The following is a 24503-nucleotide window of genomic DNA, read 5'->3' on the forward strand; positions in this document are numbered from 1 at the left end:
AAGTAGTTCACTATCTGTGGAAAAAGCCCAGGGTTCTAAGCCAAATATTTTGATAGCAATCCACTAAAATAATACCTGAGAAGAAAGTGGGAGCTATTCCTTTAGGACTTAGCATTTTTTCTTGGAGGAGTGCTTCAAAGTCAATTTACATAGTTTTCCAAAAAAAAAATTTCAAACATAGAAAAAGGTAAATTTTTTTAATTGGCCATTTAAAGTTTTTCTTACTTTTAAAGATGCAGGTTAATAATCACAGATATAATGGAAATAGTAACTGGGCAGAGGATAGAAATGAATGATTATTTCCTGATGGGCCTGTGTCTGTGATCTTTTCTGTGGTCAGCAGACGGGGAAGAAAGTTAACTTTTATTGTGATATTGGGTTGAGGACAGAGAAATAGAGAATGAGAGCTAGAGCCTGTAGACATCTTAATGATTCTGAACAAATTAGGATAAAACATAAAATATAAAAGCTAGGAAACAAATTGTGGACATCCAAGTTTACAATATTAGCTATTCAACATGCAAAGATGAAGACCCTTTCAGCTGGGCATGGTGGCACACACCTATAATCCCAGCAGTCTGGGAGACTGAGGTAGGAGAGTCCCACATTTGAACCTAGTCTGGAGCAACTTAGCAAGTTTAGCAAGACTTTATCTCAAAATATTGCAAAGACACTGGGCTCAAGCCCCATGGAGGGGGGAGGGGTGTGCTTTTTGGTTATATCCAAACTTGATGAGCTGAAAAGGATGATTTTTCCATTGTACAGAAGAAGCTCTGATCATAATTTACTTTAGGCTGAGTTGTAAACACTGAACCAAAAATAAAAGTAAAAAAACCTTGCTAAACCAATGGCCACGCAGTTTACTAGTGAAGAAGCAAAGCAGAGACATGACTTCTGATCTTTACCTACCTCCATTGATGGTCACTTCGCCCAGGCAGTTGTTGGGTACTTTTTGTGCACAACGTTTATGACAGTTGAATCTGCAATCTAATCATAATTATTTTGAAACAAAACAAACAGAAACTAGAAATTCATCAGAAAGAGAAGTTGTGACACACACAAAAAAAATTTCACATGCATGATGATTAACTTTCGGATCAAAGATTGGCTGGTGACAAAGGTGACAAGGGCTTCCTTACCTTTGCACTGCAGGCCCTGCCTGAAAAGACCCTTGAGGAGCTTCTTGCAGTACTGGCATACCGTGGGCCGAGTGTAGGAATGGATGACGAACGTGTGCGGCACTTTAACCTTGAACATCAGCATCTTGTCGAGCTGAATTGGTCTTCCAATGTATGACTGAGAATTTGACCTCTTTTCTCGACCAATAAATGACTCTGATGGTGACTTTTGCTACATGTTTAAAAAATAATAAAGGACAATATGACACCAGTATTGGATTTAAAAATATATGTATTCTAAAGAATCATTTTGTTTTCTGTTCCATATGAAATAATCTAAACTATGTTTCTGTTAAATAATGTAATTTATTAACCTCTTACTTCCTATTTGAATTAAAATATTTGAACCTGATTTCTAGGTCTTTTTATTGTTTTTTACTTTATAAATTAATTTAATTACAATGAGAAATACAAAGGTGATAGCAAATAAAACATGGACCTTAATCTCCCTGTACACATTTCCTCATTGGCATTTTCTTGAGTACTATATGCACATGGCTAGAAAATGCAAGCACTTCAGAAAGAGAAAACGAAAAACAAATACTTCTGTTTTCCCTATATAATATTGCTGAAAAATGTCTACATTTCTTTTGGATTCCCTCAAGGAAAATGATTAAATATGATTTTAAATTATTTCTCAAGTATATAAATAAGAAAAATATTAAAATTATACTATAATTTTTATAATAAAAACTAACTTTTGGACTCTAAAAGGCACAAAATACTGATATTTTGGGTAATAATTATCTCTATGCACTCTCCCCTCATTTTGGAATTAATGAACTCAATATATAGGCTTTTAAAATTAAATGAAATAAAATTAACCATTATTTTAATGTTTTTGAACAATCTCATGGTATCTCTTGAGAGGATGCAAATGTACTTGGGACATTCAGAAAAAATGTATCTGGGAATTACTAGAATAAAAGGTGACCTGGCTTACTTCTTAATAATTAGAACACACATTTCATTTGCTAAGCACCTATTCTACAGTAATAACTATATTAAGTTCCTTAAAAGGGAGAACTTGTTATCTTCAATTGAAGCATCTAAATTCATAAAGTTTAAAAACATTCCTTAGGTCAAATGCTAGTAAATAGTGCAGCCAAAACATGAAGCTACACTTTTTAAAAAAATCCTCTAGAGGCTTATTGCTTGCTACTTCACTGTTTTTCTGCCTTCTGCCTGCCATAAGTTGTTTCTTCCCTGCAATGGCCTTCTCTCATCCCACTCTTCTTGAAACCAGCTGATTATGGACTGAAACCTCTACAGTCTGTGAGCGAGCTACAATAAAACTCTCCTCCTTAAAAAAAAAACAACCCTCTACAGCTGCTGTATTATTACCTTACTCATTTAATTCCTATTTTGCCACAATTACTGACAAGGAGAAAAATAAATCATACTTATATATGATTTCCAATGACTTCAATCTCTGTGTGACCAAAAGGTAATAACACTTATTAAATGGGAAAACTTTGATTTGCAGATTTAATAGCTTCAGTAAAAAGAGAGTTGGGTTGAGGCTCTCTATAAGGATATTACATCTAGAATTACATTTATAATTATAATTCAGTAAAGGAAAAGTATAAATCATAATTATTCTGGAAACCTTAATTCCTGCAGGGAAGCCCATGAACCTTATAAAGTTTGGCAAAAACGAATCATGAATATATTTAAGAAATACTTGCAGTGGAACTGAAGAATAATTAATTTCATAAAGTTAGGTCCCTGTTCTAATGTCCTTTAGTAACTGTAGCCAATGGGCCAGTACTAAGTATAGATTAAAATGAAAGTAAAATGGTTGGAATGTTTCAACACAGCAAAAGATGACCCAATGTTACACACTTTTAGCCAACTTAAAAAATTCTCAGACTTGGAAAATCCTACAAAAATCTGGCCAATTCATTCTTCACTTATTCTCTTTAACTTAAGGTACTTAATTCTGGGCTGTGTTAACAGAGCCAGTTTGACATACGACTATTTACTATACCTTTGAACAAATTCACTTAGAAGAGCAATAAAGAGTCTAGAATCTGACAGAGTATTTTCCTCTCATCCAATATGGTGTCATTCAAATAAACACTGCCATAAACTGCAAGAGCCAGAAGTTATTTCATTTATTACTTTCAAGACAGGATTATGTAAGAAATTTTGGTTTAGGGAAAAGAGATTGGCTATCTGTCATCACTTTGTGGCTCTGAGACTGTGCTACCTACATATTCCAGTAGCAATCAGAATCACACAACCGCAACAAAGTAACAATTCAAAAACTACATAACTCAGTGTCAGAAACTGATTTAAAGGGGATGAACAAGGTCCTAACGTTTATGACATTTTAAAATTTGCGATCAGTTAGCAACTGAACTAGAAATGCTTATTATTACTTTGTGTAGTTCCAGATAAAATTAATCATTTTCAGTATGATCTGTTTCTAAATGGAAAAACAAAGTTTTGTGTTTTTTTTTAAGTTTTTAAAATCATGAGACAAAGTGCACATACATGGAAATTTACTGTGGGCAGAAGACTTGAGTTGTTTAATTTTACCAGACAGCAAACGCCTTGGGAAAGAGAGGGCATGTGAAATTTTATTTGCAGTATTATTTGAAGCATACACACACATATTTTCACGTGCTTCTCCCTACCACCAGACAAATCTAAGAAGCCAAGACAAAAAGAAAGACTGAGTCACTAGCTGACCACTTTGTAATTGCTCATGTAGGATTTATACATGCATCCATCAAAATGGAAAAGAAGAATTTCATTGATAACAAATTATGAAACAAAAACACAAGCAAACAAAAAACCAAGAGCCTATGGCATAAAGCCATTATTCTGTAATTTACATATTTGTCATATTTTAAATAGTGCCTAAGGACTGGCATTTCTGTAATCTGTCAATCATCTCTTTAAAACTCTATCTGATGATGTGAACACAAACCAAAAACTAAACAGTCTCAGAATTAGGGACATATTTTTTCATGAGTAATTAGTGTTCAGTCCCTACTTTAAGCAAGAAATACATAATTTGAATTATAATGTAAAGAAAGTAAACTAAAAAGTAGATCACTGTGTTTTTTATTTGATGTGTCAAGTTGTACAGTAAGCACTCACAAATTAGTAATTAACAAGGAAATAGATGATTAAAAAATCTTATCAATCTCTCAAAGTCTTTTTCTTTCCCAGGTTCTAGGGATTGAACTCAGGACCTTTGCCTGAGCTAGGTCTCCAGCCCTTTTTTATTTTGTGTTTTGAAACATGATACCTGCTAAATCTCCCAGGCTGGATTTGAACTTGCTATCCTCCTCCTGCCTCATCCTTCAGCTTACTGAGATTGCATTCAAGGTTCACTATGCTTGGCTGGTCTTTGTTTGGATCTTAAAGTGACTTAGAGATAATAAACATTAGATAGTGATTCAAAATACAATAATAGAAATAATCAGACCTGTTCTTCACATATAATGCCTTATTAGGCAAAGTATTTATTTCTTTATTAACTTCATTTTTCTACTTGTGTATTTAATTGTAATATGTACAGTATTTTAGAGTTTTATTTCTTTAAAGTTAATTCTGTTAAAGAAAAATTATTTTTTACACATCATTAGTGAAGGTTTCAGTAGGTTTGTTAGGTTGGCTAAATGGTGTTTAAATCAATACCCTCTGTTTTAAGGTTCCACTCTGGCCACATGTACTCATTTAACTTGGGGAAAATGAAGAATAATTTCCTTTTGTAAAAACAGTAATAGGAGGAAAACTGAAATTCTTTGGAAAGAGAACAGCTGCATTTTGTTTTATTCTGCTTCATTAATATGTTCAGAGCAAAAAACTGGCTCAAAACTTGAAAAACATTTAAAATTTCCATCTCTATAATTATGGAAAACACATAGAGGAGGATAAAATTCTTAAAAAATTACATTTCTATATTAGGCATGGAATTGTCCTTTTCTCATTGGAGGAATCTGGATCAAATTTCAGGTACCTAATTTATGTGAGAATTGACATACATGTTAAGTGTGGGATTGGCATAGATGTGTGTTAATGATTTGATTTGGCAAATTGTAGATTATGAAACATAAAAGGGCAGTTTTTTTTTTTTGGTTCTCAGTGTAAGAGATAGCACATTCCAGAAGGGAGAGACGATGAGAACAGAAAAATTATGAGAACTAAATTTTAAAACCAGGAACAGAGACTAAACAGAATTAAGATAATTATTAAGATACATTTTTTTAATGGAAGAAGGGAAAGAAAAAATTATGAGAAAGAAAAAAAAATGGAATCAAAGTCTGTAAATAGGGAAGGGTGGAGGGGGTGAAGGGTGCACAGATAATGGGAGGAAAAATAAGAACTAAGATACATCATGTACAGGTACAAGCACCCAGTGATAAATGTAAATGTATTGTATACCTAAAATGTACCAATAAATATATAAATTAAAAAAGGATACATTTTTTTCAAAATGCAATTTTGTGAGTGTCTTTAACATCCCTGAAATTACTGTGAAAGTTAGAACTTTATCTATTAAACAACTAATATCTAGAAAGACAATGTATTCTGCTTTTCCAGAGACAGAATGATAAATTAATGACTCAGCAAGTCTAGAACCTTCCCAGGAAATGATGGTTTAGATTATATTATGGAAACTCCAAGGGCTCGCTTGTCATTAAAAATTTAACAAGAGCCCCACAATTTCTCAATAAGGCATTTTCACTTTGCTATTCAAAATGAATTCTTCATTAGTTAGCTAGCAAACAGAGCAAACAGTTCTCTTTACTTGTGGTTTATTTCTCCTGCTTACATAAAAATCAATCCTAAAATTTCCTGAGAGATAAAAGTCATTTTACAGAAAAATGTAGTTGAAATTAAAACTTATCTGATATTCAAAATGCTTCTTTAATTAAAAATCCTAGTAAGGCCTCATAACGTAACTGGATTTTGTTGACATAAACTCTCTTACATTAAAGAGAAAGAAAGAAAACCAGAAGAGAATAGTTTAGCAGATATGTGGACAATCTTTATGGACCTGTCTTAATCGTTAGGCAATAACCTCCTCAGGGAAAGGGCAGTTTCCTGATTATACTTTTCTTCTACTTATGGAAAGGAATGTCTGATAAATGACAAACAAGAAGCATTTCTTCACCTGAAAAGAATGTATGCCTTCAAGAAGTAAATGCATGAGAAGAATGGATGAGACATTTCAATGGAGATACTAAAATACCAACTTTAACATAAGTTGTTTTTTTAAGTTTAATGTTACATTAACTGTAATTCTGACATGTGCTTCAATTTCTTTCTTTTTTTTTTTTTCAGTACTGGGGACCAAACTCAGGACCTTGTGCTTTGCAAGGCAGGCGCAGCACCACTGAACTAAATTCCCAGCCCTGTGCTTCAATTTCAAGAGAGGACAACTGGTAGGGAACATTTCTAGAAATGCTCTCTGTACTTGTTTGCCTGTTAGCACTTACCGGAATACAAAATTCATGCAGAACTTTTCTGTTCTGGACTGAGAGGAGGAGCAGCTCAAGTATTGCAAGTTGTACATTAAAGGGTGGCTCTCAGTCTAAGGGATGCAACAGGGAATGGTGGAGACTATAGTAAATGGGGAGGAGTTCAGTACAAAAGGGGAATCACTTGCTAAAACACTGCTAATAGTTGCCTTGTGACTAAGTTGGATATTGGCAGAACTTTAAGCTTTTCAAAGGGGGCAGAAAATCCAGGTGTGATGATGTAAGTCTATCCAGATGCAGACAATGCCAAAAAAATATTAAAACATTATGTCAGTCAGTTTATCTGTGAATTATATGTGATCCATGGGGAATCCAAGACCACTGAACTAGACAATGACAGAAGACTCTTTTTATGCCATTTATATGTGTCAAGTTCCTTTCATAGTACTTTACATGCATTAATTCATTTGAAACTCATAATCACTTGTATACGATCTCTCGACTTTATGGATACTGAAACCCAGAAAGGTTAAATTACCTAGCTTGTAAGTGGAACTATGGACTCAAGTACAGTGGTATCTAGGTTCATGAACACTTTTGTTTGAAAACAATTAGGTCTGCAGACAGAAGTGTTTGGCAAAACTTTGTTTTTGTTTGCAAACTAAATTCCATCAGGTTACAAATGCGACCACGGTCATCTTTCCTACACAAACACAAACGTGGCCATCTTTTCCAAAATCGTAGAATGAATTAAGTTTGTGAACCGAGACATCACTGTAGTCTTGCTCCAGATAATAATTCTTTCTCTCCCTTTAGTTGCTCCTCACTTTTCACACTCCCTGGCTTCTTGCTAATTCAGAAATTAGTATTTTCTTCCCATCATTTAAGTCAATAAGGAAGATATAGGAGACAGGGAATAGCCAAATGTTCTATAAGACAAAATGAAATATGAAACAATCATAAACGCCTTATGCTTGACCTACAGGAGAGATTTTCAATTAGCTTGCCTGTGCTGAGGACAGCATCTGAATCCTGAGAACAATAACTACCTGAATAAACAGCTCTTATTGTATAAGCATCACTTAACTGGCCAGTTATTTTTCATTCAGGTGTTGTTACACTCACACAACTATACAAAAAAGGCAGCTCCAACCAAATATGAATCTTTTATTCTAGAAGTTGTAAGGTTGAGTACCTTGGACTACCATATAAGGAGCTGTACACAATACCACCTAAAGAGGGTTCCCTCCTACTGCTATTAAGATGAATCTATCTAATTTACAGGTGTATCCTGGAGTAGATACTACCCAAAGGTCCGATGAGATGCTATGGAACACACAAAAACCACTAAATAGCACTCTCTGTGCCCAAGAATTTACTGTACACTAGAATTCTTGACACAGCATTATTCTTACTGTCATTCTTTATACCTGTTCATTCCTTCTTTTGCATTGATTGTTATTTCTTATTCTTCAGATTTTAGGTCACATGACATCTTTCCTAAGAGGCTTCAGACCACCTAACTTATTGACCACTACCCATCCACACTCTGTTCTCTCTGTCACCTTTCCTGTTCCTCCAGAATCATGACTGCAGCCTGAAACTGACTTATTTACCTGTTTGTAGTTTTTATTGTCTCCCTTCAATATAAAAAAGGTCCACAAAAGGTTCTTCACAAAAGAATTAAAAGAATCTTATCACAGCGATATATGTGCACCCATGTTTATAGCGGCACAGTTCATAATAGCTAAAGCTTGGAAACAGCCCAAGTGCCCATCAACTGGAAACTGGATAAAGAAGATGTGGGGTTTTTTTATAAAATGGAGTACTACTCAGCCATAAAGAATGAGAAACTAGAGTCATTTATAGCTAAATGGATGCATATTGAGGCCATCCTCTTAAGTGAAATAAATACGACACACATGTAAATACAGAATAGTTTCTCTAGTGTGAGAAACTGAAAGTGTAATTAAGGATCCACACGGATGAAATAGCCTAATAACATATTTCTCGGATTGTGTTTCCATCGTGTGTCATGTGACTGTATTGAAATTTAAATTAGGGAGAAGCTTGGTTTATGTGCAGTATGCTAACTAACTGGAGATTTTTTTCCAGACCACTATTTGTTCAATGTTGGCTTTGCAGATCTCTCTGAAACAAATCACATCCTCTGGTGTCTTGTTGGTGCTTGAGATGCTTTTTAAGTTATATGGAAAAATGTTTAAGTGCTTTTCAGTTTTGTTTTGGGTGAGTTCTACTGTATTTGAATACTATTGTAGCTTTTTCCTCTTGCATTGTTCTTCTTTGAATTGTTTTAATTTTTTGTATGTGTGTGTGTTTCTTAATAAAGTTATTTTTAAAAAGGTCCATAAGGACCTTGGCCATGTTCATCACTGCACTGCCAAATTCTAGAATAGCACCTCACAAAGGACAAATGACTATACATAGAAAGTTTCAAAGCAAAGACAAGCCATGTTCATAGTGCAGAGGAGGGTCCATTCAGAAAGGGAGTTTCCTGAAGAAAAGACATTTGTATGGACCTTAAAGTAAGTTTTGCCCTACAATGACAATGCTGAGTAAGCAATTAAAGTCCTGTAGGACAGCTGATTACTTTCAGTCTTCATATTGCAGAGATATCCTGTATATATTCTGAAACCTAGTTATTTCACTTGATAATAATGATCTGACCCTCACTTACAGTTATTGCTAGTAAAACATCACTGTGATTGCTTTCTCTGAGGCTGGTTACTTTATGAAGAAAAATAAACAATCATCTCTTCTCAACAGCACTTATCTGAACACATTACCTCTCCCAGAGGGAATCAGGATTTTCCAGCACAGAGCAGTTATTTGAAAACAGACACATATGAAGAGCCTGGGGAATGGAGTTCACATAGGAACACACATATTTCCATGCTCTGTGATTTGGTAAGTAGAGGACAAGGTGTCTGTTGAGTTCCAAATTGCTCAGTGCTCTCCTGCTTCTCCATCCCTTGAACTACCTGCTAAATGTGCTGGATAAACAGGTTTGGTTTCTCAGTCAGATACATAAATATATAGCATAAACACAAACCAATCAACACTTTTTCCTAACAGTGAAAAGGGTTGCTACAGGGCAAGAAAAAAGGGTGTGCCCCCTGCTTAGTGGCGATGGATGCTGTATTTTGCAGCGGAGAATCCAATTCTTCAGGTGTGCAGCAATTTGTGAAAGCTTTCACTGTAATAATAGATATGATCTCTTTTTAAAAAATACAAGGTGACCTGGATTTTTTCAATGCTAAAGTAGCCTTGGAAGTTATATTAACTTTTATATTGTCTCACTCTTTTTGAATAAGCAGAAATGAGGAGTAAAGGAACCTTACTATTTTCTTTTGTGTTTTTTACTTTATTGTTTTCTTAAGAGATCCACCCTTTACGGGGAAAGCAGAAAAACTGCTGGAAAACTGTTGCAAATTATATGCACTGTCCTCTCGAAATGTCAGGTACAACATCCTACAAATGTCGGCTTCTCAAGAAAAGGAAGATGTAACACCTCTCTCTCTCTCTCTCACACACACACACACACACACACACACACACACACACACACACACACCCTGAAAGGAAAGACAATACAAACTTAAGGCCATGCACTCTAAAATAAAAGGGGGATCATTTTAACTGAGGAAGAAAATAACTTTGCATGCCACAAGTGCTTTGGGGCTTTAACTGTCACACTTGATCTAGATATAGAAAATGAACTGAAGAGTAAACAGATTTGAGGGGAAAAATCAAGGACTGTCATTTAGGAACACACATTTGCATGGTATTTGACATTGCCTGAGTAAACAGAGGCATGGTTGGGTTTATGAGCTCACTAGGAAGCTGAATGAAACAACCTGGAAAAGAGGATTGTTATGGCTTGTGTCCAGATGTCCCCTCAAAACCTCAAATGGTCATAGGTGGGGCTTTTCAGAGGTGGCTGGATCTAGGGTGTGTGATGCTGATATGAAGAATGGAGACAGGAAGAGGGTTGCTGCTTGTTGTTTATCACTTGTCACTTGTCAGTTGTTACTTGTCACTTAGTGTTTGCTACTTCATTGCTTTGCTGCCTTCTGCCTGCTATGAACTGTTCCTCCTTTGCAATGCCTCCTGCCATGCCACCCTGCCTTGGAGCCAGCCAACTGTGGACTGAAAACTCTACAAACTGTGAGCCAAATAAACCTTTCGTACTCTAACTTTGGGTGTCTGGTATTTTGTCTCAGCAATGAGAAAAGTAACTAAGACAATGATATTCTACTGTTCACTATCTTGGATACACCAAGGAAAAGCTAAAAAAGCATAAAGACAGTCCAGAGCTTCAAAGATGAGACTCTCTTTCTCCAACAATGGCCTATACCCCCAATTTTATAGAATTTTATACAATTTTACTCTATAATAATTAATGGTGAACATGAGGTGCTACGTGTGTGCCTGTATGAGTATTTAACAAGCATATGTGCTTCTGAAAAAATGTAGTAGGACCAAATACTAGATTTTAATGTAACTTAATAAAAAAATAAAAGATTTTTTTTTAAAAAGATGAGGGACTTTTTCTCTCACCAGTATCTTACTGCCCCTCTTCCTCCAAAAGCTTTGGGTTTTAAAATACAGGAAAGTTCTAGCTAAGTGATGTGTCAATATATGGCTACAGAAAAATAAACATCACCAAAAATTGATACATTTAGAGAAAGCAGGTTTTAGTTCTTAACTTCTGGACACTGTCTTATCTTGCATGTCACAATATTTATTCTCAAAAGAACAACATTCTCTAGACAATATATACATGAAGAAATGTTCGATATCACTGGCCATCAAAGAGATGCAAATTAAAACAACACTGAGACTCCATCTAACTCTAGGAAGAATGGCTAACCTGAAGAAATCAAATAATAACAAATGCTGGCAAGGCTGCAGGGCAGAAAGAACCCTTCTATTCTACATGGTTGGTGGAAATGTAAACTGGTGTAACCACTATGGAAAGAAATACAGAGATTTTTTTCACAAAACTAAAACTAGAAATTTCATTTGACACAGTTATTTACCTTCTCGATATCTTCCATAAAGATTTGAAGACATCATATTACAAGGATACATGAAAACTCCATGTTTATAGTAGCATAATTCTAATCTTGTAAGCTGCCTGTGTCTATCAACAGATGAATGGATAAAGAAAAGGTGGTAATTATATACCCTGGAGTACTACTCTGCCATAAATAAGGCTAAACTCGAGTCATTTGCAGGAAAACAGATGCACCTTGAGACCACGAGGTTAAGTGAAATAAATCAGACACACAAGCTTAAATACTGCATGGTTTCTCTTACATCAGAAACCCAAAATAAATAAAGAACAAACTGGAAGTTAAATAATAGGAAGTAAGGAGATAGATTTTGTTCAAATGGGAAGGGGATGAAGAGATGGAGGGAGAGAGGAGGGAAGAGTAAAAAGGGTTGAAAAAAACAGAATTAAGATGTGGTATGTACATTTACCAACTCCCCACAAGGAATGTAATCGTTATGTAATAAAAACATGTACTAGTAAAAGATAAAAACTGAAAAAACCCAACATTCTCCCTTCTCTTGGAAAGGGAAGGAGAAATTAATTGGATAAAATTGAGCCATACAACAAAACTATGTCTAATGGATGATATAAAATAAAAAATATTTCTGAAAACACAAATACATATTTTATATGCTAAATTATTTTTACTGTCTAGAAATTTAATGTATAACTTCCCATTGCCATCTTCCTCTATATTTTCTCCTCATTCTAGTTTTTTATGGCAGTCTTTCTTTGTTTTCCCCCTGGATATGCACATTCATAAGGACACAGGAGTTCTCAAAGGGAACAAGAGTAGCCTTTGTTTCACACTGCTCAGCCAGGAGCTCGGGGGTGATAAATGGCTAGCTATTAAAGAGGCTTGAATCTGGCTGGACCTGGCAAGCCATCAGATGGACACAGGTGAGCAGTAAGTAAATAAATTCCCGTGAGTGGTGACACAGAGAGCTGTTTTGTGTCTCGAGGCAAGAGTTATGGAGGCCATGGCACCTGACCTTATAGATGGACTTTTGCTATGCTGGAAACTATTTTGGAAAATATTCATTTGGGCAGAAAATATCATCCTAATTCCATTCAGGATTTTCAATTCCTTTTTTCCCCCATTATTTGCTCATTTGAGAAGAATTTACTTTGACTATTATAATATATACTGGGATCATATCCAATTATATTGATATTTTCTTGTCTTCGTTTAAAAAAATAAATGAAAATAACAAATGAATGGCTCATTTTGGGAGAGATTTTCTAGGAAAGTATGAAGACAACAGTTTCTTTTAATACAGTGCTTGCCTTACAAGGGGTAAACTTGTAGGGATTTAGCTCAGTGGCAGCGTGCTTGCCTCACAAGCGCAATGTCCTGAGTTCAATCCCCATACTGAAAAAAAAAATTACCTAACAAGGGTAACTTTGTATCTTAAATTCTGCTTCATTTGCTACTTTGACCTTACCTTTTTTACTTCAAGAAAAAAGTCATTCTCCTAAATCATTTGACAAGAATGTTATGCTCTATTCATTAATTTTCAATATCTCTATAGAGCAAGAAAATGCATGCCTTCCCCATTAACAAGGCATTCTTTTTAACAAAAGAATATTCCTATAAAAAATATATAGATCTATAATATGTAGATCAAAACATCATACTGTACTCCATATATATAATTGTTATTAATTAAAAATAAAAAATTTAAAATCACTATGAGAAAACACACCAAAACCACATACAAAACTAAAAGTATTTCATTTTAGATTAACACAAAAGGGATTACTGTCATAATATATAAAAATTAAGTAACAATAAACAATTCAATAAAAAAGTGACTATCCACAAGTGAAATATAATTCACCAATAAGCATAAGATAAGTTATCAACACCAATAAAGAAATAATATATGGGCACAAATTTCTTTTTTAACCTATCAGTTAGCAAGAAAAAAACCTTTTAAGATATTGGTAAAACCTGTTGCTGGAAAGAGTATGAAGAAATGGAAACTCACTATTGTCAACGGAGTTATAAATGTAAACTTCTGCATCATTTTGAAGACCTAATTGTCAAAAAAAGTATACAATTGATTTGGCTTCTAAGTATATAAACTTCTAACTCAACAAATATTTATCCAGAATTTATTAAATTTTTTACATGCATGAATCTATGCAAGCTCTGTGAGGGTAAATAATTTATCCATTTTTTATGCTTTTGCTCCTCAGTGTTACAAACCCAAAAGGTATCTCTCAAGCATTTCTCTGAAGATATTTGGTCAGGTTTTATGCATCGTCCCTGAAGACATTTATGAGGAAAAAATTCTGCTATCTTTTGGAAAAACTAAAGATAAAGTTCAATAAATTAGCTTATGCAGAAAACATATTTTATTTCTATCAGGAGCTATCCAGGGAAGGCTTGGCTGCCTTTAATTTATACCACTTCCACAGAACATCTAACTACTCCTGAGTCCATTACACAATCTGTTCCCAATTGCAAAGTGGGAGAAGGAAGTGAAAACTGCTTCATGTCCTTCTTGAACTTTGTGCTCAAAGGATCATTTGAACAGGAACATGATAATTCACATTTAAAATTATGTCTGGAAGGCACTTTAGAAAACAAATTTGTGAGAACATAAAAATACTACACTTACCTAGCATTCATAATTAATTTTTCGAAGGAGTGTACTTTTTTTAAAAACAAGGATGATTTTCCTAAAATTGGTATGTACCATTATTGAGGATGATTTCTTAATTTTTTTTAAGAATCAGACAGTTTCATAAGAAACTGACTCATCAATTTTGTTTAACCCAGACCATGTTCTGGTTGTGTTTTCATTGACTTCTTTTATAACAAGACCATCTTAGAATGAACATTAATAATAGTATTTGAACTTTACATTCTCTTGAGAGAAAATAACAATATGTCACCTCTCAATTGTCTGGATGGAAATATAGGAATAAGGGAAACTAAATATTAACAAGTCAACTAGTCAAAACAAATGATCAAAAAAGAGCACAATTGTGTTCTCTGCTTTAATACTTGACCTAAATGCCTGTCCTCCACAGTCAGGTTAATTGTTTAAGGCAGATAAAGGACCAGTTTTCCAGAATGAGGTTAATAAAATTTGGAAGGAATTTTGCCTTTTCCATTTATAATTTCTGTTAGGTTAGGAGATGATATTCCAAATTACATGCCATCTCTTAAAATTAATATAGTAATACATAAGGATTAAAAGAGCCTTTCTTTAAAAAAATCTAAGTTCAAGAACTATAAGAAGCAGTTATATTCACCTTAGGGAGTTGGTTCTGTTTTGCTCCTCACTATGCCATCAAAAGATATAAATATTGGGAGAACATCCTTGTTTTGCTTCATTCTGTGGGAACTGGGATTGGAATACAGTTCGATATGAATAAGTTTCTGTTAATGTTACGACAGGAACTAGGGGCTGAGTGTACAATATTCTTTTATTCTCAACTTGTCTCTTTTGTTTTTACAGAAAAGATACCCATGTTATGGAATCTAGTAACATGAAGGCGGTATCTGACTTTACCAACCTAATGATTGCATTGCTTTGTTAAACAAACATCCCATTTGCTATTGTTAAAAAAATAACCACTAGATAAATAAAACAAAAATCTGTATGCTTTTTGAAGTTCAATGGGTTTAATTCTCATGGAGTAAATGTAGACATCAATCTAACATAAAATGTTGTTTTTAAAAAGATGGTAAGGCATAGTTCTACTGCTAGGTAGCCTTAGTACCTACCTCAAAGCCAGGACTCACAGGAGGCTGAAACATGAAGTTGTAAGTGCAAAAAGCAGGCAAAGATGCAGAATAAAAGGAGAGAAAGACAGGAAAACAATGTTATTAGAGGAAAGTAGTGCATATTATTCAATAATGTTTGATATAGGTACATTTTAAAGTAAAAGCAAAATGCTATACTGATTGTAGCTACAAGGACAGTTGAGCTGGAAGCTACTTCTAAAATAAAATGGAATCATAATGATTAACTCATACCTACAAAAACACAGTTTACAGTTGTGAGTGGGTAGAGGTAAAAAAAAAATCTATCTGTCATAGTTTTAGTGAAAGATGTTTCTTTCACTTGTTGAAAATAAACTGAAGTCAAAATGAAGCATTTTTGACCTTTAAGTGAAAGATTAGATTTTCCTCATAATAATTTATCCTCTCAATGGGAAAAAAGAAAAAGGTCATCAAAGTAATCAAATGTTACATAGCTCTTAACTGCCTGCAGGCCAGAATAAACTGAAGAGTAATCAGTATCTGTCAGCTGTTTACAAATCCAAGAAGTCCAATAGTAAAAGTTTTAATAAGACAATATATCTAGATTCCGTTCTTTATTCATGATAGAGTCCTTGTTTTCTGTCTGATTACATTGAAAATTGAAATATAATTCAAAAGTAAAAATGTTATTCTGGATTTCATATTTTAAGAAGAAGTAGTATCATTGAAAAATAAAGCCTGAACAAGAGTTATCCAGGAATTTATACTGAAGAATTCTGTTTTAAATCCTTTTCTCTCTAACTTTGTTAAGCTGCTCTGATAATTAGAAATCAAGCCAAAACTAAACTATGGTTGACTCTATTTCTCAAAAATAAAAGCATGAATGTGTTTTTGAGATCTGTGATTTTTTTCTAGTAATGAATTACTGCAAATTAAGAAAAATCTTATTTGTTTTCTGAAACTTTATATCTTCATTCATAAGCTACAGGTGACCATAAGGTCAGAGACTTTGGGAGCTGCATACATTTAGAATGAAGTTCCGTCAAAGTTAATCATTTTCTAGTACTACTTGCAATATTTCTGGATTGACATGAAGAACATACAGAACTCACTGCTCACTCGAACACACATCCAACTGTGACTTTTAAGGAAAAAAATTACAGCCCTGTTTGTAAGAGACAGAAATCAATCAAATTTTTCAATTTCCAAAAAAGGCATTACCTTTTCTGTCTCTACAACTGGCAGACGAGCTCATGATCGTCATCCAGTTGGGAGCCCTGAAGACGTTTTTACTCAGGGCTCACATTAGAACTCAACTTCAGCTAAGTGATGTGAGCTTTTTTGATATCTGAAGGTGGACTATGCAACATGCATGCATTCAATGAGTTCTCTTAAGTTTTCTTCTGAAAGTGTCTTTTTTTCCGATAGGATATTCTTAGATATTTGAGAAAAGGGGATTCCATATTTAGGTCAGTTTAAGGACACTGATTTTATTATTCCAAGACTCTTTAGCCATTTAATGAAGTTTAATAACTGTTTTGATAGCCACTAGTTAGACGGAGCAGAAAGGATTTCCCAAATTTATTTGAACAAGATTTGTTTACTTGTAGAATATTTTATGGAATCATGTTTAGAATGATACTGGGAAATATATGAACAGCCTATCTTTTTACCTTGTTGTGAAGTTAGAATCACCAGAAATATCCATAGAGCATAAGATGAGAGCCAAATATTCCACTGGTTATTAAATATAATAATATTTATATACTATTATACCAGAGTTTTGCTTTTGTTTTGTTATTCTCTTGAAGAAAGTTCATATGAATTACAATTTTGCATCTGTGGTGAAAATTACTGTAAAATAGAACGTTTATTATGCAGATAGATTCTATGTGTCTCAGAATACTGTGGCACATTTAACATTCAAAGAATTTATTTTGTGTTATTGAATAATGTCTGTTTTATAATCCCTTTTTAATTGACCAAAGGAATTTCATAACTTTAATTATTAATTATTCTGATACACTGTTTCATTATTTTCTGATATAACCTGTGAAGAACTCCAGTGACTTTATAATTTCCTACTTGAATAGCTATTGCTATTATTATTCAAAAAATTTTTATTGAGGCATAATTTATACAGAGTTTTAAAGTGTATAAAGTTCTAGGTGTATAGTTTCATGAGGTTTTGCATGTGTATTCACCTCTTTTACTGATGAAGTTATGGAATACTTCCTGCCTCCTAGAAGCCTCTTTCTGTTCTCTCCTGGTTGACACCTCACTGAGAGGAACTGTTATTTTGATGTGTTTCACCATAAATTGGCTTTGCCTGATTTGAACTTCATACACTGGGTTCATAAGTATATACTCTTCTGGGTCTGATTTCTTTTTTTAAATACTATTTTGTGATATACATCCACACTGCTGAGTGAATCGATGGTTCATTTATTCTACAAGTATGTCATTCATGCATTCTATTGTATGATTGAACCAATCATCTGTTTCCAGTTTTTAGCTGTTATGAACAAAGACATTAAAAACAAGCTTGTAACATATCATTCTGTATATGCATTTTAACACTGTTTCTGTTGAATATATACCTAGAGGTAGAACTTCTGATATGCATATGCATATGATCAGCTTCAGAAAGTAATTGCCAAAGCAGTTTTCCAAAGGTGTTGAGCCCATTTATATTTCCAGGAGTAATATGTATAAGTTCTAGTTGCTTAGAATATTTGCCAATACATACTTGTTATTGTTAGGTTTTCATTCAATGTTAGGTACTCTGGTGTAGAAAGATCTCATTATAGATTTAAATTTAAACTCCTTAGTCACTAGTTAATGTTAAGCACATTTTCATCTTTACTGGCTTTTTCCATAAACTACTGTAGGAGAATTTGCTACATTTTAAGTGGAGGCTGGCTATCTCCCAACTTTCTGTAAATTTTCTCTATATACTCTGGAAATGAGGTTTATATCTTTCCTTCCCTATAGCATGCTTTTTTATTATTGTTACTTATGGATTAAATAAATTTGTAATTTTATTGATACTCAATTGTCTTTCCCCTTTGTCCTCAATGGTTTGAGTCTTATTTACAAAAGTTTTTCTTATTGTAAGTTTTTATATTATTCTTCTGTATTTTTTCCTTCAAACTCTAGTCTATCTACAATTGATTTTGTAAATGGCATAGAATCAAAATTTGTATTTTCATATAGATGTTGAATTGGTGCCTAAAATATTTGTTGAAAAATACACCTTTTCTTGTAGTCAAAATCAGTTGGCATGTGTATTGTGCACTTTCTGGACTCTGTTTTGTTTCACTGGTTTATTTTTCTGTTGGTGTATTACCACATTATCTTAACACTTCACAATTAAACCCTGTGTAACACTACCTTATCTTAGCCATGGTTTTATGTTTGGCAATTCTCCAGGGTTGTTCTATATTCTGTGCTTTCAGTCTCAGCACTGTGAACATTTTGGACTGGATTATTCTTTCTTGGGAGAAGCCACTCTGTATGTTGACCTTTCTGTGATCTGACCCTCAACTCCTAATTGACTTGGATGCCCTTAGATGCATTTAAACAATGTTCTTTAAACTGTTCTGTCCTGCCATATTTTATTCAGATTTTATAATTGTCCCTTGTGTGAAAATTAACTTCTTCAGACACAGGGACACAGTTCTCCAACAGATTAGGAAAATTTATCCTAAAATTGTCACACAGCTTGTTTTCCATTGACCCTTCTCTAATACTAAAGAACACATGTAAATAAAATAAAACACTGAACAAAGCATAAAAGAGATGATAGGACCATTAATCCTGACTTCTACAGTTGTCCAAAAGTTCATAAAATTGATATAATACCAATAAGTACACTTAGCATATGATACAGTATATTAGTGTGTTCTTCTCAAGACCTACTGAGTTTTTCTTTCGTTTCCTTTTCAGAGTGGTAATAGTTGACAAAAAGAAATACACCTCCCTACTGAGCTGTTATATCATAAATTGACTACATTTCAGATTTTCTTGAAAGATGGACTGCTTTATTGTTAGCATAATGGATCTAGTTTACTGCCAAAGTGATGAACGATAAAGTTTGTATTATTATCTATGCTGTAAAATTTTTTCAACTTAGCAGTATGATAGAAATCTGAAGTTCAATTTGTGTGTCAAAATTGAATAAATTAAAAGAATAACAATGTTTTAATCTGTATGCAAAATCAGATTTCCATTGTCAAAATAGGCAATTGTGGCAAAGAAAACTTTATTTTCTCATATTTTTGAGAGAAAATTCATATATTTAATATCACAGATTTGTAAAATAGACAATCTAGTGGAATTAATTAGCGATCCCACCTTTTAATGGAAAAATATTATTTACTATATAGAGAAACAAAAAGCTTTTACTCTTATTGCTCTAATGTCACCTCTGACTAGACATTCACTGCAACTTTTAAACTATAGTTACTGGCCTCTTAATAAATGCATAGTTCTGCTCAATGCTGAAAAAGGATATGCACTGTACTCCAAGCATGCCTGAATAGAGAAGGGTGGGTTTGCCCCTATAAAAAGTAGTCAAGACACAAAAAGGGAGCAAAAGCAAAAGGGAAATAAGTATCCCACCCAAGATGGACTAATATTTCCTACATTCTCAGAAATCAGACAAAAAAGACACTTCCTAGAGCACAAAGCGTTTTGAGAATGTAAAAAATGATCTAAAAGCCAATGTGTCGAGTAATGTTACATCAGTATTTCCAAGGGCATATCTCATTTAAAGCTTACCCAGAGGACATTTTTATTGTTATAATTATGAACATATTAATCATACAAATTAATTTGTTTCACTGCAACATTTACTTACACACCATACTATGCCTCAATCATGTTCACTTCTGAAGAAAAAATTTTAAAAGCTTATGAAATCTTACAGTACCAATAATTTTCAAAGTATCTTACGGCTCCTATAGATTTTCATATCCTAAATATCTTATTTGATCATGATTTTCAAGCATTCTTGAAATAGTTAAAATATGATTTAAAAAAATGTATTTTAAAATACTTTTAAGTATTCTGCTACAAAATTTTCCATTAATGAAGCACTAATGAATTTCAACATCTTATATAAAATACAGCTTACAGTCAAGTAATTCAAATAATTTAATATTTATTCAATTGATTAAATAAAGCAATTAAATAATTCGGTTAAATGCACAAAAATCTATGGCAAAGATCATAGTTATAGAATCCAAATTATATTTACATATAAATCTTTTGAGTTGTTTAATAAGTTGTTCAGAAGTTATTCCAGGTAAAACTGAAAAGAAATTATTAATGTGCAATTTTGTTTCATTAAGTATTATTTAATGTCTACATTAAAAACACTCTCTCAAGAACTATACATAACAGCAAGAATAACTGCTATAACTTATAAAAATTCAAATTCAACCAAAGAACTTCTAGGCTAAGAAGTTAACATGACAGTTATTTTAAAAAATAAATTTTTACTTAAGCATCTTTCAGGAAGAATATCATTTACTCTACATAATAGAATTTCATAGAATAAAATATAATCACACATATATTCTAAAATGTGTATCTATACAAATAATATCTGTAAACATATTTTTCTAGCTACTGGCAGGAGTTAGTACTCACCTTCCTCAGCAGTTTCACTTAAAGAATGACTGACAACATAAATCACCCCCCCATAAAAATGCCCTGTAAAAGTAGAGTTTGGAATATTCCTATTGATAAAAATTTAACTTCCTTAGAAAAGCATGCTTAAATCACATCCATAAGATGTTTTAGAGTTAATGGAAAGTGTTAAGTGCTAGTATTATAATGTGGTTTATCGGTGAATGTTTGATGATAATTTGCACGTATACAAGCAATAAAACTTTCATATTTTCATAAAAGCCAATTTTCTCCCAAAACAAATATTCAGCTATGCTACAAATTACCCTAGAAATCTACAGAGAACATCTTTTATCTTTGGTTTCCAAAGTTTGACAAACTATGTTTTGCAACATTAACACATTGGTTTGTGCTGCCCCAGCCTTATGGCCATGATGTACCTCACATATTTTAGCTCAGAGATAAAAACAAACTAAGCGCTGTTGGATAGTTGATGAAGCATTGACCAATCCCAGCAAAGGGCATGAAGAAACAGTCATTAACACTCTGATGGTGTCCTCCCTCCCAGCACACTGCCTGATTGACACTGTTATAACAAAGCCCCACAGACTTCTCATGTAAACAGGGAAATGTAAACAGGAGGCCATACCAGAAGGGGCTCATCAGGAGCACTGGTAGAGAGCTCAGTGGAAGATGTGCGGATGGTGTTGAGCCCGGTGAGGGAAACATTCGAGAGCCTTCTCCGTCTCACACCACTGCAGTTGTTCGGAATTTTAAATGCACATCTCTTATGGTAATTCTGACCACATCCTGGAAAGAGAAAATAAACACAGCTTCTGTTCAACCATAAATTAAAAGTCATTCCACTATTAGTTGTAAACTATGAATTTTTAAAAATAGCACTGCTTCTATTTTTCTTGAGACTATTCAAAAATGCAAATTTTCTTGTGAGCTTTCTCTGATTCCTCCTCCCCACAATCTTTAAATGGGTTTTGAATTCTGATTTTTATTAGACAAGCTCAGCAACTACCCTGGTTATCAAATCTGCAAATGTTTGGCAATATAATGGCTTTGAGGGATTTAGCAACAATATCCAAGTTAATTATCTAAGTGATTTTTAGCTTCCACCAGTTTAAATGTGAGTGGACACGAAAGGAGATATTGAGACTGTAATGATTTAAATTATCTTTCTATAACTTGCTTTTCTACATCCCCTTGAACAAATTAGTTCATCTTAGTTTTCCTATCTGTAAAATCAAGAGACTAGTAAGAGCCTTGTAAAATTGTTATGATAATATGTAAAATAGTTCACATTCTGGTTTCCGTATGGTAAGTAATTGAACATTGGAAGTACATTTTTCATTTAGGGAAATGTTATTTTCTTTTCAATATTTCTACTATTCATATGCCCCACGCAGCTGGCGGCCATAACTCAGAATTTCTTCATGTGTCACACAGTAGGTCAGAGAAAATTTCATGAAATAGAGTTTAGACAGAATTTCTTCTAGGTCACTGTCTCTTAAGTGCTTTCCTCACAGAATAAATTAAACAACAGTGAAGAGCGTATTTATATGTTACATTACAAAGCTTTGTCATGTTGGCCAAAGTTCAAAGAGAGCTATTCTCAATCCACAAGAGCAGGGGATGACTGGCTAAGGTTGTAAAAGATGATCGTGGTGTTCAAGCATGCTGAGTTGTGCACTTCAAGGAGTTTTTTCCATGGATATGATAAAATTCTGGTATTGGTGTAGAAACTCCAGTATATATGCCAATATACTACCCAATTGAGGGGCTGAGTGATCTTCAGTTGTTTGATTAATCTAAATTTCTGCTCATTTCAATGCCTACCACTCTGATTTTGGTTTAGTTGTGATGCAAATCTTATTTTGTGTCTGTTGCTAAAATATCCAATAAAATACAGATGAGACACAATATGAGGGAGGGAAATAAGCAAATCAGTGGTCCCAGATCAGACTAAATATGACAAAGACAGGACATTTTTAAAAATGAAGAAAATAGTGTTCATACATCCAAAAAATGCCTGGAGGACATTTCCAAGGGCCAGAGGACACTGTTGGAGAGAGCATGATATAAGTGGATCACTCCAAGGTGCATCTGACTCCTTGGGAAAGAAAACAACTTACCTTCACATTTAAGGCCTTGACGCACCAGGCCCCACAGCATTTCTCCACAGTGATCACAGAAAGCCGGAGCTCGGTAGGAATGAACGAAGAGAGCATGGGGACGGATCTGGAAATCTTCAAATGTAGCAGAAGCTGTAACATTGAGAAGGAAATTGGATGGATCTGTAAGTAACAGGCATGTAGATAACAGGGGTGTGAGCTTGGATGGGACTTTCTAGGAAGATTTAGAACAGATTCAATGTAATACAGGTTGCACTCGGAGACACTAGTCTTTATTCTTCCTGGCTGCAGTTTTACGAATAGTGGCATAGCCACCCTTTCTTGTCTCCTTTTTCTGTTTAGCAAACTTCCAGGCCACTTTCAAACACTCAAAATGCTAGGAGAAAGCATGAATGAAAGGATAAGTCAACTTGGAAATACCCGAAATTAGTTAAAATATTTTGATTTTTTTATTTTCCTAAATGAACCTAAAAAGTATTCAAAATATTATAAAAAGGAAATACTGATGAATTGAATTCAGACAGATTTGAAAATAGTGTTTTTCAATATGAAAAAGAAGAGAGATATTAGAAGAGCAAGTATAAGTGGAAGATGTAAGAAATCTGAGCAGCTTCTCTTTGAAGGGATAGAGCTGTTTGAACTCTTGGGCAATAAAAACAAGTATAAGACCATGTTCTATAAATAATCAAGCAGCCTCTTCACCAACATGCCAAATGGAAGGATTTCACACACACATTGTCAAACTCCAGTTCACTCAGAGAAATACACTTTAGTAAACTACAGTTATGCTTTAGGGCACCTCTTGTTATTTTGTTGTTGTTGTTCCTTATTTTATATGGTGCTTGTACAGAATACTGAAAGTTCCAAATGCTGATTTCTACCACAGTTCAGAGCAAATACTTGTGCTCTGATTTCAGTTGGATGTAAGACCTCACCACACTTGGTAGATTTTTAAAATGAAAATTATTTCACTAAATTATAATTATTTAAAATTGTACTTTTCCACATGATGTTTTTGTTATATTATAAAAGTGATTCATGATTTTTGTGGTGGTTGTCTAAATGAAGAAATAGAAAGGTGTAAAGAATTGAAAGTGAAAGACCAGCTCTTCCCTGAATGTTCTAATGGATAGAGTGGGGCACTGGCAGACCTACGTGCATGCAGGAGCCAGGGTCTAGGACTGCACAGTGTCCTGCAGAGAACGAGAACGTGGTCCTGGCAGTCAGAAGGGCCAGGTGAAGCTGTGCCACTCCCTGAGTGACATCTCACTTAATCATCAGGAGCTTCAGCTTCTCATTCCTGTA

At 33.9% G+C, this 24503-nt stretch overlaps 1 protein-coding gene across 12 annotated transcripts in view; it reads right to left on the reverse strand.

The window, feature by feature from the left end:
* Positions 1-24503, reverse strand: part of Prkd1 (protein kinase D1) — a 314640-nt gene that overhangs the window by 43609 nt on the left and 246528 nt on the right. For 9 of the 12 annotated variants that reach the window (XM_013065310.3, XM_013065311.3, XM_021243835.2 and 6 more), the window contains 6 exons: positions 23199-23330; positions 21704-21864; positions 15442-15465; positions 13691-13738; positions 1140-1350; positions 910-987 (listed from right to left, as the gene is read on the reverse strand). In XM_013065310.3, the coding sequence (XP_012920764.2) occupies positions 910-987; positions 1140-1350; positions 13691-13738; positions 15442-15465; positions 21704-21864; positions 23199-23330 (654 nt within the window). The remainder of the gene's footprint in view (positions 1-909; positions 988-1139; positions 1351-13690; positions 13739-15441; positions 15466-21703; positions 21865-23198; positions 23331-24503) is intronic. The other 3 variants (XM_004864046.3, XM_087197068.1, XM_004864045.3) reach the window with 2 other exon arrangements.

This window comes from Heterocephalus glaber, unplaced genomic scaffold (assembly GCF_053883595.1).
Source record: "Heterocephalus glaber isolate CG9 unplaced genomic scaffold, H.glaber_assembly_v1.0 deba00001662, whole genome shotgun sequence".
Lineage (NCBI taxonomy): Eukaryota > Metazoa > Chordata > Mammalia > Rodentia > Bathyergidae > Heterocephalus > Heterocephalus glaber.